We start from the raw sequence: 15,485 nt of genomic DNA, 5'->3' as shown, positions 1-15,485 counted from the left end.
TGGGAAGTATAGGGGTTATAAACAGTTTGCAGTCTACCAGGCCTGTTGGTTTTTCTCGGGGGCAGCAGGGAGCGAGTGTTAGGAGCCCTACTGAGGAACACAAAGAGCTTAGGATGTGTATCTACTTCATTAGAGCGCCCAGGAACTGATGGCTTTATTTAAGTAACTTTCAGTCCCCTGTAAAAATTGGGTGATTTGGAAAGTAGCTTCATGAGCAAAGGTAGTCTGGTATTACGTAATTGCAGTGGCAAGTGTTTTATGGACAGGGGGTATTTTCATGTGATTTACCTGGGGTACGGACCTGAGACTAACTGAAGAGGGGCCCTCAGAGATGTGCCATATGATGGGTTGTTTCTTCAGGACCAATGATGACTACTAATAGACCTTGAAGTGTATGGGCTGAAAAAAGACCATCCTACTCTCTGACACACTAAACCAAATATACAGCAGAGAGCAGAAAAATTTAAAAGTTTATTAAACATTAAGAAGAACAGACAAAAAGATCTGGGCTGAACAGCATATAGGATGCAATCCAATTCATGACATACATTTAATTTGATCTTACATGTTAAACTTGTATTTAAACAGATGCTGTCTTGTGGTGTTGCCCAAAATACAATGGTTGATCACTTGTAATTTTTAAATATTTTTTTCCCAAGTTTTAAAAAACAAAAATTAAACCACACTTCTCTCTCCAATAAACCACACACAAAAATCATTTTTAAAGTAACATTAATGGCTGACAAACCCACAAAGGCAAGATCATTCAATCCTTAATTCATCCCATTTTGCAGAGGCCTCGATTCAGTGTCTGTGATGTTAGGTAGCATATTGACGCTGCAATAGACAGGCACAGCAGAATGAATTAAGTGTGAAATGTCAGCCCAGAATGTTTTCCTTTAGCTCTGAATTCCTTGATTTTGTGGATTTAAGTCAGCACTTTCATTCCATGATGCTGGTTATTTAAGTGCCAACAGCATCAGAAGACCCCCTAATTCCTAAGGCAATAAAACCTGTATGACTAGAATTGAAATTGAAAATGATTTATTTTTTAAACAGTGGTATTTTTTTTAAAGTTGAAATAATTGACTGAAGGGCTACCATAAAGCAAACATTTAGCAAATGCTTATTGTTTACTTATTAGATTTCAGTGGATTATCGTGTAAATACATCGTTAGATCCTTTTTAAAGGCCATATAATTTGACAGACCTAAGAACTCCTTTAGAGTCAATAAGGCTCATCAGAATCTTGAGTATCCCTGATACAGTGTCCTTATAAGTTGAATACAAGGTAAAAGAATGTTTTAAAAATTGTTATTCTTTTGGGAAAGTGTCTTAGGCTGAGAATTTATATTTCAAGGGTTTATCCCAGACGGTTATTTTAAATAAGTTAGGTACCCAAATCCCACTGTAAGAGAGGAGTCCCTGACTCCTTTAGGTACCTCAGACAATCCTAGCCTAAATGCCCTAGTTATAAACCCCTAAAAATGATGGCGCCAATGGTGGCTTTTATGGAAAAGTTGACACAACTCTAGATAGCAGCGCTCCAGGGCATTACTTTAATATTATTAGCTACTGGACTTCCACAGCCCTTCCTGATTATTCTGAGTCTCTCCAAGTCAAAAACATAGTTTTGTTTTGTTGTGCAGGATGCATTTGTCAAACCTTCATACCACTCCAACAGTATGCATGACCTATAGATATAAGGCACCTGAACAGACTCAGAAGTGTTTGTGATGGTGGATGAGGTAGCTGCTAGAAACCTCTGCTGGCACATGGTGGAAAGCCTATCTTGTTCCTCCTCCCCCACCCCCCAATAAATAAGTCTGAGATAGCCACCCTACAAAAACAAGTGTGTCTACTCACCCCTTTACCCCACTTAAAAAAAAATGACAAAAGTGCTCATTTATAAATTTTCTCAGCTGCCTGTGTACGTTTGGATGAACGATTGTGACAACAATGCAAACTACCAATAATTCCCAGCTGATTTCACAACCACAATTTCTGCTATTTCAAACTTCAGCTGCAGGATGTCACAAAAGATGGCATTCCAACATTGTTGCAATTTGCCACTGTGTGTCCATGTTACTGGCATCTTCTAGAACCCTGCCATTACCAAAGAACTTTAAAAAAAATCAGTTTGTTTTCTGGTCAGTGGCTATATTAACTTGTATCCAACAAATACATCTTCCACACAGCCCATCTGGTTTATACTGGACAATAATTGACTTTCTATGCTCTGACCTTTCCTGAAGCTCATGGACATGCAATCCACAGAATTAATGGTCCACAGGAAACTACTGAGTATTAAGGGACCCTGTGGATTTTGAAGGGGAAAAAAATGGAAAAAATGCCATTGATGAAAGGATATGTTTAATGTAGAACAAAATGTTTAGTTCTTTGTAACGACTTCCTTAAGCAATAATATGATTTACTGGAATGAACAACCATTTTTATTTGAAGACAAAAAAAAACCCACACCCTAGAAAACTATGTGAGCCAGATATGTAGCACCGTATTTTCCTCAGAGGTAAATAAATGTATGCAATACATAAAAGTGTATAAATGACCAAGGCTATTTATTAAGAATTTCAGATGGAAACAAATTCTAGCAGCAGCAGATTTGAAAGGAGCATGAGATTTTTTTGTAGTCTACATTATTTTTCTGCCTCTACAAAATATTGCATTGTCCAATATATATTTGACTAAACTCTATGTTGTGCTTTGTCTGTGTCAAACACATTCTTTATACGTTTCTGATGGAAAATTATAAAGCCTTTTAATATTTTAGTTATATGAATCACCCTGTCAAGCCGTATTACCTTCAGAAGTTTTCAATTTAAAGCACAACATATGCTGATGTGTCAGTGGTAGGTTTAAAATATTAAAGAGCTCAAAAAACCCTAAAGCACTTCCTCTCTGTACAATATTGGTGAATATAGATCTTTACTATATATTTTAAACATGGAATAGCCTTTTCTTTTTCTTTGCTATATATAATATGTCTTTCAAAATACACTGTCAGTATTTGTATTTGAAAAATACTGTACAAAACACCCCATACTATAATTATTCTGTATAAACTTTATACATTTTATAATATCTATTCTTTTGGTCTATAGTAAACATATAAATTGATTAGATTAACCACAGTATATGACAACACCATGGCCTTCTGAAATTCACCAGTGTTTCTCACATTCGTTTTCAGAAGTCCACTTTGTAACAGAACATATGTTCAAAAGCAGGTAGAGAGAAAACAGGATAAAGTTCAGAACAATCAGTTCAAGACATGCTCAAAATAACATCACTAGAAAAAGTGGGGTTTGCAAAACAGTGACTCTTCTAACTGAATAAAAATGATTTTAAAACAGCAAGATATAGTCCTCAGAAAATATATTACAAAAAGTGGAAAAATGAATAGTTAATTAATCACAAAATGGGACTCCGAGCAATGCAAAATTAAATGAAAACTAAAAGAAAAACTCCTCTAATTTCAACATCAAATCGGATTTGATACTTTTTAATTTTGTTCTTGTATCGACTAATTGTCCTCTCTCTTTCATACACACATTCTGTTCCAGGGATGCTTTCACCATGCTCATAACAATGGGTCTTTTATTTATAAGACATTAAAACTCTTATTAGGTAGGGAAGTCATCCTACGTCCACTAGGAACACCTAGGCAGCATGCGCTAGTGCACAATAGGATTATTGCTTTAGGTACAGACAGTGCAAAATACACACTCTGTATTCTATTAATAGTACTCCTATCTATCTGGCGTTTGTGGAAATAAAAGGAGACTTAGTAGATATAGATAAGTCATAATGGGATCTATAACGAGCAGAGCTAATTCAGTCTAACAGCACTTTAAATCTGAAGACAGCTATCACCAAAACTTAAAATACAACAAAAGCAATCTATAAATTAATATTTCTGTAGTGTTGTACTGAATTATTGTTTGTGCACTTCATTAGCATGTTAACTTTTCTGATTAGACATAATTAAACAATAGCTTGTTACTCTTGAAAACTGAGATCTACCTTTTTTTTAATTGTTATGGTTTATTTTTACTGGGACCTTTGCAAGTAAATGGTGAGGATGAAACTGTTTAGAACAACATAAAAATCCTAATCAGAAGCAGCACTGACCAAAAAAAAAAAAAAAAAGAGAAGTATACTATGGCAGTTCTTAATAGTCCAGGTAAAAATGTGTCACCCTTTGAAGAGGGGTTCATAAAAACGCTGAGATGTGCACACACACGCATACACAAATGAAAAATAATAATAGTAAGTCAGTTTTGTTTCTGCTTCTGGTAAAGTGCTGATGACAGACAGGTTGGTTTGGGTGTGGTGCTATCAAACAGGAAACACATTGTCCATCTATTAAAATGCCAACCCACAACAAAAAAAAGGAATAAAAATGGCCATTTACAGGGGCCCGTGCCGAGCTTCATACTTCGCCAGCACGTTCTTGCATTTGCCCAGCTCTTTCCGTAAGTCAGCCACTTCTTGGCGGAGGGCTGAGTTCTCTTTCTCCAGGAAAGAGGCGCGGATGGCAATCTGGTTTTCCTTCAGCCTCCGGGCGTCTCTCGATCGCTTGGCAGCCATATTGTTCTTTCTACGTCTTGCCCAGTATTTGTCATCCTGCTCATTAAGTACATAAAGAAAGAGACAAGATATTAGATTTCAGTAAACTAACAACTCCTTAAGGCACAAGGTTTCACTGTTAACCATGCTGCAGTCTCTCAGCTCCGAAGCAACTTTAACTTTGATATTTCACTGGCCTTCGCTGCTTTCATTTGCACATCCCACTGAGCAGTGACAATATCAGTAATTCTTGGGGCAAATACTAAATCTATGTGCAATAGTCTCTCAAACGGGCATACACGTAGGCCTGCCTATTTAGCTAAATGTCTGCACTAAGCTCACATCATGGTATCCTGGTTCTGAAGATCTCCAAAGAATAATTAATAAGCACCCGGCGCCTCACCGGCAGCAGGATACCACTCAACCTGATTACCCCAGTGAGGAGCACAATCAATCTGAAATGGGGACTGTGTATAGGAGTCATTGCCAAGTCAAGGGATTAAGGGCCCCAACCCACTTCCACTGAAGTAACTGGGGATTTCATGGGAGCTAAGGGACAAAACCTGATCCAATGAAAGCAAAGACCAAATCTCCATTGACTTCAATGGAGGAAGATCAGGTCTTAGAGCATATAAATTTGTGAAGCACGTGCCCTGGCCTGGAATGCCCCACCCTGGCTGGGCGTGCTCTCCACTGTGCCGATTGGCTGTCTGAGCCACAGTCTCTTCTCCTCAGCCTCACTTCACTTGCTCTCCACCCTTTCTTCCCCACCCCATCAAACTTGCCGCTTCTCCCTTCCTTTGCTTTTTGTTTAGCTTATTACCCCCCTCCTTTAAAAAAAAAATTAGTTGTCATGGAACCCTGGCACTCACATGTGGTTTGCCATCACACTGTTCGCTCTGCTTGTATGGTGCATCTCCTTCCCCTACCATTTGTCTGTCTTGTCTAATCAGATTGGAAACTACAGGGCAATGACTATCTTCTACTTTGTATATACAATGCCTAGCACAATGAAGCCCAGTTATCAGTCACTGGCCTCTAAGGCACTACCAAAATACAAGTAATAATAATAGGCCCCTGGAACAGATGTCCTTGGAGAGGCCACCGTGCTGGGTTTGAGACAGGGGGGAATGGGGGTGGACTGCTTTTGCCTCACAGCCGCACATACGCTTTCAGTCATGTGCCTATGCGGAGTGCCTGCCAGCGTTTGTCCCAAAGTGCCTCAGTATGTTTCCTAGGTTAACATGTACTACAAGTATTATTCATAAAACTCGTGTTGCCTCCAGGAATTCAGCCTTGTTGGGCACCAAAGGAGACAAATGACCAATTAATTGTACCGGATTTTGCCCCTCACTTAGCGTGAAACAGACTTCAATGAAATAAGCATTCGGTAGTTTCAGTGTTACTTTGATCTTCCCAAATTGGAAGCACACTTCTGGGTGACTGGCCACATGCTGACAGGGTCCAAAAAATGAACGTCATCCATCTGCAGCACAAGGCCTGTACGCTAATTAAGCCGCACTCAGAATACCGCCTGGCAAGAACAATTTAGGTCAAAATTCTCCTCTCAGATCCACACAGCCCATCTCGGCTCCCATGTTCTGCCTCCCTTCCAAGGGTGGATTCCCCATTGCACACCAACTGGGAGCAGAATAGCGTATCAGTCCTGAGATTTACGCTGAGAGGAGAATACTGTCCTTAGGCTGGACTGAACTTTTCATGTACCCCCTTATGAAATATTTTCTCCCAAATTCCAATGGTTGGAAACAGAAGAGGCAAATATTTTAAACGCTGCAACTGCCCTCCGCCATCAGTCAGCACACTAGGCTTGCTGTACAGAACTGCTGTTCTGCATCTTGTAACACAATAGTGCAAAGCAAGAGGAAAACACTTCCCATTTTGCTTTGGTTGCATTTTATATCCCCATTACATTCACTTTGCACTGGTGTAAGTGACTATATCAAGTGCAGGGCAAGGATGAGTTGGGCCCAGTGTATCAAAATCTCCATTCACCTGTTCTTAGATGGGACCCCCAAAAAGTCCCTTAAAAAAAGCCAAAAGCCATGACCCCAAATCTTGGTTTACAATTTCCCATCTCATTCCTCTCCACAAAAATCAGCTTTAAACAATCTATTAGTGTGCCATCTAGACCTCATGCATCTTTATTTTAACAAGCTGCAATGGCAAATCCCTTAATCCAGCCTGAGAGAGGCCAGGCTGGCATTTCAGAAACACGTGCAGTCCAGAGACAATTGACTGGCCTAATCTGCTTACCCTTCCCTTCCCAACAGCCAATCCTCACGCCAGGACAGAAAGAGTGCTTGGGTCAAGCACTCAGTTAACAGCCAAGGGCAACCAAATGTGATGATCTTAGACGGGAACCAGGACCCTGAGTCCCTATTCAATCACACACTGAAAACACAAAGCCTCCATGCATGGAGGATACTACGTTTTCAGTTGTTGATATGAAATACTCCAAGAGCATCTTGGCTGACAATTTTCTTTTCTTCCTCCATATACTATAAATATAATCTGGCACATAACGATTCTTTGGAGATAACACAATAACAATTGACACTCTGGGTCAAATTCCCACTTTCCTTACACCTGGTAACCCTTCTGATTTTGAGCACCTTTTACATAGATAGGCCCCCTCAGCCCAAAGATGAGTGATCTCAGTGGAGTTTTAAGGGTGTCCCCACAAGCAAAATTTGGCGTAGTAATCACATGTTATCAGGAAATATGTATAAAGGAAGGCTGGAGATACTATGGAGAAAGACAGTAACAAATCATTTGGTTACCACTTGACATGTGACTTATTTTTTTTACACTTTAACTATAACACCTGCTCCTGACACCACTTTCCTGAGGGATAAAAATAGTAAATGATGACAGACTTGTCCTCTACTGCCATCAGCCTACTGTAAACACAGACCAGTTCTCTGTCTACATGGGGCCTTATCCAAAGCCCACTGCAGTCATTGGAAAGATTTCCATTAACGTCAGTTGGCTAAGGATCTGTCTCGGGGAAACAGCAGCAGCTCAATGCCTTGCAATGCTGCACGGCGCTATGTCCTCACGGAAGCTGCATTATACAAATAGCATTTTCCATGTAAAAGACAACTTGCCCAGGTCTTCAGTAAAGCATGTCCCCTGATCATGCTACTGGGGTGCCTTCTTTCTGGTATTGTATTTGTGGCTCAGAGATGGGAGGCAGGTGGTGGGTTTTATTTTATTTTTTTTCAATGTTATCTTTCCCTACATAGAACTACATTTAAAATTCACACTTTTGAAACCCTGACAATACGGGTCGTTAATGGGATTATTCTCACCACAGATATTCAATCAGATTGCATTGCACCATTCCAATCACATTCATGAGACCGTTTTCTGTTTTTAACAGGGCTGTTGTCAAGTCCTTTTTAAAGTTAGTTTTTAATTTGCTCTGTGATAGTCTTAGATGCTTGAAAACGCTTCTTTCCCTGCTGATATCGGCCTGTCACTTTTGGCAACCTTCACAAAAAAGAGATGAAATTATCACGCCTTGTCTGTGTGCTAGCGTCATCATCACTGACGTGAGGATGTTCTGAGAACAGGATTCTTAAATATTGCTGAAGTCAGCACAATAAGCACACAAATACTGTGATAGTGTAGGTCCTACCTAAATAGCCAATTCTAAAAAAAAAGCCTCAAGCCCCTGAAGAGTATTATATATTTTAAACTATACATTTAAGTGAGTGTGTGTGTGTGTGTGTGTGTGTGTGTGTGTGTGTGTGTGTGTGTGTGTGTGTATTTATTTATAAAAATCTATATAGCAGCAACAGTGTTCTTAGGCACATTACAGACAACTTCAAGGAGGTCAAATTATGGGCCTGAACTATTTGATTTAGGATCATTGTACTACATTTTACTAGACTTAGTTTAGCCCCTTCCACCGCCACTTAACCCTGGTCTACACTGGGGGTGGGGGGGGGGAAATTAATCTAAGTTACGCAACTTCAGCTACGTGAATAACGTAGCTGAAGTCACAAAGAGTCCTGTGGCACCTTGTAGACTAACAGATGGATTGGAGCATAAGCTTTCGTGGGTGAATACCCACTTCGTTGTCTGACAAAGTGGGTATTCACCCATGAAAGCTTATGCTCCAATAGATCTGTTAGTCTACAAGGTGCCACAGGACTCTTTGTTGCTTTTTACAGATCCAGACTAACACGGCTACCCCTCTGATACGTAGCTGAAGTCGACGTACTTAGATCGACTTGCAGTGGTGTCTTCACCGCGGTGAGTCGACTGCTGCTGCTCCCCCGTCGACTCTGCCTGCGTCTCTTGCGGCGCTGGAGTACAGAAGTCGACAGGAGAGCGCTTGGGGGTTGATTTATCGCGTCTAGACTAGACGCGATAAATCAATCCCCGCTGGATCGATCGCTGCCTGCCGATCCAGCGGTAGCATAGACATACCTTTAGGGAAAGTGACATTTCAGCATGTTGTTTGTCCTTTGACTGTCATCGACAGAATTAAGGTAGTCTCAAGAGTGGTGCACAGCAGAGACAGCTTCACTCATCATTTATCAGACACAGCTGCTCAGTATTCATTCATTCTGGGTGAATTTCATCCAGAGGCAGGTAGCTTTATGCCCCACTTAAGGGATTAGTGGGGAATATGTAGTGCCTCGTGCCTCTGTCCTGGGATCAATTCCCCCTTATGGGAATAAAGAATAATGGAGATCCCAATTGAGAACAGGGACCTCACTGGACTAGACGTTGTACAGACTTACAGTAAGAGATGGTTTGTGCCTCAAAGCGTTTACAATCTAAGTAGACAAGACAGACAGACAGGGAGGGAGAAAGGAAATATCATTAGCTCATTTTATACATGGGAAAATGAGGCTCAGAGAGTGAAAGTGACTTGTCCAAGGTCACACAGGAAGTTTCTGGCAGATCTGGGGAATGGTATCCTGATCTCCTACATTTCAGCCTGGTGCCTTAACCATAAAGACATCCTGCCCTTCAGACCTGATCAGATCCCAGTCTCACACCAGTTTTTTCATTTGCATATTTCCACTGGCTTCAAAGGAGTCACTCCTGATTTAAGTCAGTGTATGAGAACAGATTCAGACTCCAAATCTTCATTTGAGAAAAGAGCTTCCACATTTTGTTCCCTAACCGCCTGGTCACCAGTTCCAATTTACCTTCAGATCTTCTGGAATGAAGACTTTACGGGCTTTTTTAATCATCGGCTGTGGTTTGAGCTCTTCCTCAGAGAACTTGCGTTTACGAGGGTCAAACATCTCCTGGCCAGGAATGCTGGAGAGAGCAAGATCTGCAGGGTCAGGTTCATAACCCACGGGAACTTGGATTGTCTCAGGGTCGATGGGACTTGGCGTGTTACGATTTGTTGGCAAGATCTGACCTATAGCAATAGAAGACGGGTTCAAGATGTGTTATAAAATAAAAAGCAAATAGGCTCTTTGCATTTGGGTTTTAGAGGGTCTCAAAATACATTACAAGCAATAATTAATTAAGTATCCAAAACACATCTGAGAGGAACTCTGTTTATTAAGCATAAGAATATCCATTTTAAAGAGGGTTATATAGCCCCAGAGAGACATCTCGAGTTGGGAACATAAAATATAAGGTTCCTAAAATATATGGACATTGAACATGTTGGCCTATGTTACTTAGCCAAGGTCACAGAATTAGGAATAGAACCATAGGCTCTGACTACCAGTATCCTGTTCTATGCACTTGACTAAACAGTCTTCCCCACTCTTCTCATAAACACATTTGTTTACGTGCCGCTTTTAAGTAAAGGGTAAATTTGATTTGGAATCAAACAATATATCATGTTTCCAGCAGCACATACAGTGACTGGTGTAAAAGCTATTGGGCTTTGTTAAAATACCTCATCCATGAGCGCAAAAAATGACTGTACAAATTCTACTTCCATTGGGAAATTAGAACTATGGCGACCGCTTAAAAATAACCTGCAACAGGGAAAGAATATGGGTTTATGCCCTTTTTACGGTTTTATAATGTATGAAAAGGGCCTGTACCCAACAGAGGTTTTAACTTCTTGTTTTTATCTTAGTAAATAGCGATTCTCATCCTTCCCAGTGTTTGATGGCTTCTGTGAGAACCAGATAACTGCTTCTTTGCAGAGGTGGGGGGAATGCCTGAATCTTTAACAGAAAGAGTTTTTTCCTCCCAAGTGTTTTCATGGCGTTTAATAGGTATAAAAAACCTAAAACCAAAAAAAGAGTTTTAAACAATCTGACTGAAAAAATCTTTTCCCGTTTCCACTGCTCGGGTTTCATTTCTTCAGTCCTATTTAGATTAGGGAAATTTGCACCAGCGTAGCCACACCAATGGAACTATACAGGCGTAAACTGTTAATGTGATGCATTTGTATAGAATCATAGGACTGGAAGGGACTTTGAGAGGTCTCTATCCAGTCCCCTGCTCTTTTGGAGGACTATGTATTATCTAGACCATCCCTGAGAGGTGTTTGTCTAACCTGCTCTTATAAATCTCCAATGATGGAGATTCCACAACCTCCCTAGGCAATTTATTCCAGCACTTAACTACCCTGACAATTAGGAATTTTTTCCTAATGTCCAACCTAAACCGTCCCTGCTGCCATTTAAGCCCATTGCTTCTTGACCTATCCTCAGAGGTAAATGAGAACAATTTTTCTCTCTCCTCCTTGTAACAACCTTTTATGTATTTGAAAGCTATGTCATGTCCCTTCTCCAGACTAAACAAACCCAATTTTTTCAATCTTCCCTCACAGGTCATGTTTCTTAGACCTTTAATTATTTTTGTTGCTCTTTTCTGGACTTTCTCCAATTTGTCCACATCTTTTACTAATATGAAAACTATTACACATGCAAAAAGAAATGTTATGGACTTCCGTTCATCCTGGGCCAATCTTGCAGTCACCATCTGGGCAGTATTCCTATTGAAATCTATTATAATAACATAGGCCAATGTTTCAAAAAATATTTAGGTGCTATGGGTAAGATTTTTCACAGGCATCTCAGTGACTTAGGAATGCAAGTCTTATTGACTTCAGACTTAGCTTAATTTAAGGGACTTCTATTTTAGAACATGTTGGCCATCATTATTACACTTACTAGGTCAGTAAGTTCATTATCGCTTTAGAGATACGACGGCTTTCATAATAACTTTACTAACAAACTGTTAGTTTTCATAACATCTTCATATTTCTGTACACAATTGTAATATTTACTGTGCAAATTAATACCCAAAATCATCGCTATTGTAAAGGTCGTTTCTAACTGCAACTCAAGGGATTTATCTGCAGCATCATTTGTTGTTGTTTATATAGAATAATAACATTGTGGGTAAATTGCATAAGACAAGGTTTTGGTCTCAGAAATCATGGCTTCAGTAACACCCATTTTAAAATAGCACCAATAACATCAGATTCTAGGAAAGGCTGGGAAGGATGCAGGAGAAGAAAAAGGTGGATCAAAGTAATTTTTTCCCCCCAAAAAAAGAAAAAGAAAATTGGAGACAATTCAGTTATTAGTGTTGTACCAACCGTGGAGTGTTTCCTTCTCTCTCTAAGGATGTGGCACGCTGCTGCCAAGATCCCATTGTTAAAAACTGGACATTTCCTGTTGTGGTTCATTAACAAAACCAGAAAAAAAAATGTATCCCAGCACATAACCACATGGGTGACAGTAACCTAGCAGACAAATCTACCAGTAATAACTGCAGTTACAGTGTGAAAATCATGAGAGGGCGCACACAGCATGCATGCTGCTATGGAGAAGTTACCTATTCCGTTTCAGAGCACCATTGGTAGTTGACTTTTCACTGTGATGCATGGTTAGTAGATCTCTTTTTTCATTGCTATGTAAAGAATACTCAAGTCGGATTTATTTTAGCAAGTGAAGCAAAATGAAGTTGAAAGCTTAATGGCAGAAACAAGGCACACTCGTTTTTTGTCTGCTTGAAAGAATTTCATGAAAAAAGATGTTCCGTTTCCCTGGATACACCGGATGTAGTCTGAAACAGCTTTGATGAAATCATTTTTGCCTAACACGTTTTATGTCTTTAAGGTGGGGGGGGGGGAAAACCCAGCTTATTAACTCAGTAAACCAAAGGCACTTGTTTGTAGTTTTATTGTAAATGGATGGCTAATCTCATTTCAGATATATGAGGTGGGGGCAGAAACAGGCCTATTTAAATGATTAAATGCAGGCACCTTCCTTTGATGTTAGTACATTTGTATCTGTCAGATATTTTCTAACACACACATATAGATCTTGCAAATTTTATATTATTAAGGATAGAAACAAACCAAAACCATAGCTGTGAATACTTTTACAGTTTTATTTTTGGTGGGGAAGAGGGGTGCTCAAAGAACAGAGTGGATTTTGAAAATGGCCCCTCGCTTTCTAATGGATCTGAACCAAAAACCTGGTTCTAAATAATTCTGAACTCTGAAATGTTCAATATCTGGATTAAAGATTGATATCTATCTATGGTACTTGTATGAACTCCATTACCATAGCATCTAAGCGTCTCCCAGTCTTAAACTCACAGCCTGCCAGTGCTATTTGTCCCCATTTTACAGATGGGGAACTGAGGTATGGAGATTAAATTACTTGACCAAGGTCACATAGGAATCTGTGGCAGAGCAGGGAATTGAAGTGGAATATCCAGAGTCCCAGGTTAGCATCTGAATCACTGGACCTTCCTTAAACAAATCCCTCAGAAACCAAATGTGTTTCTCTGTGTTTATAATGCATATTTTATAAAATAACAACACATAATTCTAGCAGAGATTTGGAAACATTGTGTGAATAAAAAAATAAAATTCCTTATGCATTATTGTGACACACAAGTAAATATTTTTCCCATCAAAATTGTTTTTCAGCAGAAAAAAAATGGGGTTTTGACAAAATGAAATATTTTGCAAGAAGTGTCTGCGTTTCACAGAAAATTTAGCTTTTTCATCAAAATACACCTCTTCCCCAATATAACGTGACCCAATATAACACGAATTCGGCTAGAACGTGGTAAAGCAGTGCTCCAGGGGGTCGGGGCTGCGCACTCCGGTGGATCAAAGCAAGTTTGATATAACATGGTTTCACCTATAATGCAGTAAGATTTTTTGGCTCCCAAGGACAGTGTTATATCGAGGTAGAGGTGTATTGTGGCCAAAAAGTTTGGCTTTCATTCAAAATTTTCAGGTGAAAACTTCATGGGACAAAAAAAACACCCACACTTTTGGACCAGCTTGAGTTAAGCCACCTTCTCTCTGCCCCCCACCCCACCCACCCACTTAAATTGATCCAGAGAATCCAAACACCAAGGCCCTGATTCTACAACTTCACACAGGTGGACGCATGTGTCGATGCACAGCTCATTCATAAAGCTGTCCAGATGCCCTTAGATGTACATAAATCATCTAGGAGCCCACAGGCCACTTGCTTTTGAGATGTTTACCACTACATAGGACCCTGTTCTGCACTCCCTTACATTTGGTGTTATTAGTAACACCACTGAAGTCAATGGAATCAACAGGAACGTGCAAGAGGGAAGAAAATCTATTCTTCTTTGTCCAATATTAGGCAACTCTTGGCCTCTGCATCTTTGTATTTATTCTATCTGCTGTTGCCAATAACATTAGCCAGCAACTTGTCTTTGTTAGTTGACTGGCTAACGGCCACTGCATCTACGCAGTGCTGGAACTTGTTGTAACCTAACACGATCGCGTGGGCAGCTTTGGATCCAGTGCAGATATTACTGTAAAATGTACAGTATGTGGGCTCATATTACCTTGTCAGACAACCTTCTTTTCTCTGTTTGCACGGCACTTGGGACTCAGCTCCTTCTGCAGAGTTTGTGCAGGGTGTTATTTTTATGCACTAAATTCCTCCCAATCGGGGACAGGTCAATAGAGAACAGCGATCGAAAGGTCATGGGCCTAGCAGCGAACTAATCCCTGCCTCAGCGAGCTCTGCAGCTGTCACAACATCCAGCGAAAGTCGCTCAACAGACCAGAGAGGCTGTGGTGCACGACGAAAGCCCACGGTACCTGTTGTAAAGGCCGGGCAAACAGAAGGCATCTCACTGCTGGACATGAGGAGACAGAGTCTTTTTTTAAGCACTCAGCACTGGCAACTGGGGCCAAATTTCCAGACCACCACCACTGAGATGCCTAAATGGAAGCTGAAGCGGCCAGGTTCGCAGACACGCCCGGCCTTTGTTGTCAGTGGGCGCTGATGGGATGTGCTGAGTGTTTTGGAAAATCAAGCAGCTTCATGTAGGTGTCTAAACGGGAGCTGATGAGCACGGACTGCTTGGAAATCCAGCCCTATGATGGAAGCAAGCTGCGGACAGTGGTTAAAGGAAGCGGCGGAAGTTTCCCCGTATGCAGCCCAAGCGACGTGCCTCAACCCTGACCTAAAAGGAAAAGAACTAGGTCAGCTTTCTTCCCAGAGCCATGCTCAACGTGCTAGTGTAAACAGGGCTCCAGGTCGCTCCTTGCATTTTAACCATGACATCTTGCTCCCAGCAGGTCCACACATGACGCACACCTAGAGTGGCCACCAATCCCTTGTCTTCATTAATGCTTCTGATGTTGCCACACCAGGCGTTAGCAATGGTAGGAACATTTTCAGGGTGGTAGGCTTAGGAGCAGGTGAACAGATCAGCAGTCATGAGCTGTTTGGCCCTTAGCGTCTCTGCTACGGTTGCCAGTGGGAAAGCAAATGTGGTGGCAACGCAGATACCTGTACACTGAGAACTGGACCGAGGCCAGCAACTTATGTCACTTAGGTCACCAAACAGGTATTAGAAAGCAACAACTTTTGTCACTGCCAACATTAATTAAGCTTCACAAACCCATCAGACAGGAG

General features: G+C 40.7%; 1 protein-coding gene across 2 annotated transcripts in view; it reads right to left on the bottom strand.

The window, feature by feature from the left end:
• Window positions 1-458: 458 nt before the first annotated feature.
• Window positions 459-15,485, bottom strand: part of HLF (HLF transcription factor, PAR bZIP family member) — a 45,047-nt gene continuing 30,020 nt past the window's right edge. The window contains exons 3-4 of one of the 2 annotated variants that reach the window (XM_005282799.5): window positions 9,780-10,000; window positions 459-4,647 (exon numbers count right to left, since the gene is read on the bottom strand). In XM_005282799.5, the coding sequence (XP_005282856.1) occupies window positions 4,432-4,647; window positions 9,780-10,000 (437 nt within the window). In that variant the 3' untranslated portion in view covers window positions 459-4,431. Of the gene's footprint in view, window positions 4,651-9,779; window positions 10,001-15,485 lie in introns of both variants that reach the window. The other variant, XM_005282798.5, reaches the window with a different exon arrangement.

This window comes from Chrysemys picta, chromosome 12 (assembly GCF_011386835.1).
Source record: "Chrysemys picta bellii isolate R12L10 chromosome 12, ASM1138683v2, whole genome shotgun sequence".
NCBI classification, from domain to species: domain Eukaryota; kingdom Metazoa; phylum Chordata; order Testudines; family Emydidae; genus Chrysemys; species Chrysemys picta.
Note: the sequence above shows the minus strand (reverse complement) of the source record. Positions and strands in the feature narration are given on the sequence as shown.